This window comes from Frankliniella occidentalis, unplaced genomic scaffold (assembly GCF_000697945.3).
Source record: "Frankliniella occidentalis isolate FOCC.00 unplaced genomic scaffold, Focc_3.1 Scaffold111, whole genome shotgun sequence".
NCBI classification, from domain to species: Eukaryota; Metazoa; Arthropoda; class Insecta; order Thysanoptera; family Thripidae; genus Frankliniella; species Frankliniella occidentalis.
In genome coordinates this window covers 365,062-367,017 of record NW_026267239.1, presented here as the reverse complement: position 1 = coordinate 367,017, position 1,956 = coordinate 365,062, and the positions used below count along the sequence as shown (strand labels likewise).

At 47.3% G+C, this 1,956-nt stretch overlaps 1 protein-coding gene across 1 annotated transcript; it reads right to left on the bottom strand.

The window, feature by feature from the left end:
* Nucleotides 1-6: 6 nt before the first annotated feature.
* LOC127749953 (uncharacterized) lies at nucleotides 7-1,950 on the bottom strand. Its single transcript, XM_052270129.1, has 3 exons — nucleotides 1,853-1,950; nucleotides 1,287-1,362; nucleotides 7-1,209 (listed from the first exon to the last, which is right to left on the bottom strand). The coding sequence occupies exons 1-3, from the start codon at nucleotides 1,945-1,947 to the stop codon at nucleotides 754-756; spliced, it is 627 nt and encodes a 208-aa protein (XP_052126089.1). The 5' UTR covers nucleotides 1,948-1,950; the 3' UTR covers nucleotides 7-753.
* Nucleotides 1,951-1,956: the final 6 nt, after the last annotated feature.

Genomic DNA, 1,956 nt, shown 5'->3' with positions numbered 1-1,956 from the left:
AATAAATGCGTTTTACAACGCGCATCAAACATGCACCCTCAATGCGCATTCACGAAGGCGCATTTCACCCGCAATAAATGCGCATTATATATGCGCATTAATAATGCATCTCAAATGCATATTCTTAATGCGCATTTAATGCGCAATACATGCACTTTATGTAACGCGCATTGAACATGCATCCGCAATGCGCATTCTAAAATGTGCATAGCACTCGCATTAAAGGCGCACGATGAACGCGCATGGTAGTACACCTACAATGTGCATTGCACATGCGTCCATAATGTGCATTCGAAAAGTGCATAGCACTCGCCTTCAACGCGTATTTAAAAAATCCTATTGAAAACTTTGACCGAAAAGCGTTCCCGCCAAAACATTGGCTCTCGCTGATGATCCGCCACGACCGTTTAGTTAGCTATCGCAGAGGTACCTCCACCGTACGTTGTCTGTACGCTTTATCTAAAGGTGTGGGACAAAGTAGGATTTTTCTATTTGTCAATGTGGGCTGGCGTGGCGTGTTCAACGAACCTGACCTGTATGAGGCATCGTGAAAGAAATTCGAACTTGACCTAAAGCATCTTATGTCACTAATGCGCGTATAGAGTGCATTATGTGCGCATTAAAATGCTCGTGGATGTTCCACATTCGATCTGCTTTTGAAATGCGCATAAAATGCGTTATCTCAATGCGCATTATGACAGCGCATTATATGCGTTGATAATGTGTTACATTCGAGGCGCATTTTAATGCGCATTAGATATGCGCATTCAATGCTCTCAGTAATGCGCGTTTAATGTGCGATGAAGGCGCATTGGCGCTACTAGGGAGGTTTGGCACCTGGTCTTCGATGGTCTTGAACAGTTCGGGGCGCAACCGCACCAGGGCCATGGACGCGCCATGGAACTTGCCGAGCTGTTCGAGTGCAAGCCGCATGTGGGCTGCGTCCAGGCCTTTGCTCCTGTCAGCGTTTACGAAGCCCTCGGGGCCGAAGTCCTCGAGTGCAAGGCAGTAAGGGTGTGAGCCCTTCACGGCCGAAAAGTAGCACTTGGGCCAGGGCAGCGGCTCGCGCAGACCCGCCAGCTTCTCCTGGGCGGGTATCAGAGTCTCGTACACCAGGCCCTCCACGCCGAAAAGATTCGACATCATGGTCTCCATGCCCTCCCTGGAGATCTTCACCATGATTTTCAGCTCCGCGGGTCGCGCCGAGTCCTTGAGAAATTAACAAAACACGTTTATCTCCCGCGCTATTGCATTTTGTACTACTCCACGCTAGAGCCACCCCCTACCTCATCCCGTATGACGCAGCGGTACAGTGTGCTCATGAAGCCATCACGATTTCTGGACCCAGACGTCACGTTGAACCTGAAGTAAATAGATAATTAATTACTGGCCATGAGACGGCTAGCACTTGCCACTGCCACTCCCGGCCACATCCTCACTCACTCCCATAAAATAATAATCTTTTTCTACCAATAAAATGACCTAAACAAGAGAGTTAATGTCCTCCAACAGTGTTTTCCTTAGGTCTTTCATTTTCACTGAAAAAAATGTGCAATATTCTATGCGTTTTCGGGGCTCCAAAGTAAAAGTTGAAAAAGCCCCAAAAAATGCATCCAAGCCCTTATCACATGTAGGCTTATTTGATACGGAATATTGCCATCACGAAAATGGGCCTTAGAATTCAGTTACTCAACAGTCTGAAAATATTTCGTAAACTCACAAACTACAATGTATTTGAAGCTTTAGTGCCTTTTAAACGTTTGATGTTCTTTTTCTGTTTTCACCTATGTCCTGGAAGGTGAAATTTCCTTAACAGATTCGTCGAAAGACTCAGTTTTCTAGATGGACTCACTGTGGCTTCTTGAAGCCCTGCTTCGAGGCGATGTGGCGGAGGGCGTTGTCCACGACGTCGGGCACGTCCACCATGCTCCCGTCCGCAGCAGCCATGACTTGTGG

What these genes read in the sequence shown, in the direction of transcription:
- LOC127749953 (XM_052270129.1), bottom strand. Translation starts at nt 1,947, where the DNA reads ATGGCTGCTGCGGACGGGAGCATGGTGGACGTGCCCGACGTCGTGGAC. An exon ending in CAGGGCTTCAAGAAGCCACA is followed by an intron (nt 1,363 to 1,852) that starts GTGAGTCCATCT and finishes TATTTACTTCAG; the next exon opens with GTTCAACGTGACGTCTGGGT. An exon ending in GCTGCGTCATACGGGATGAG is followed by an intron (nt 1,210 to 1,286) that starts GTAGGGGGTGGC and finishes TAATTTCTCAAG; the next exon opens with GACTCGGCGCGACCCGCGGA.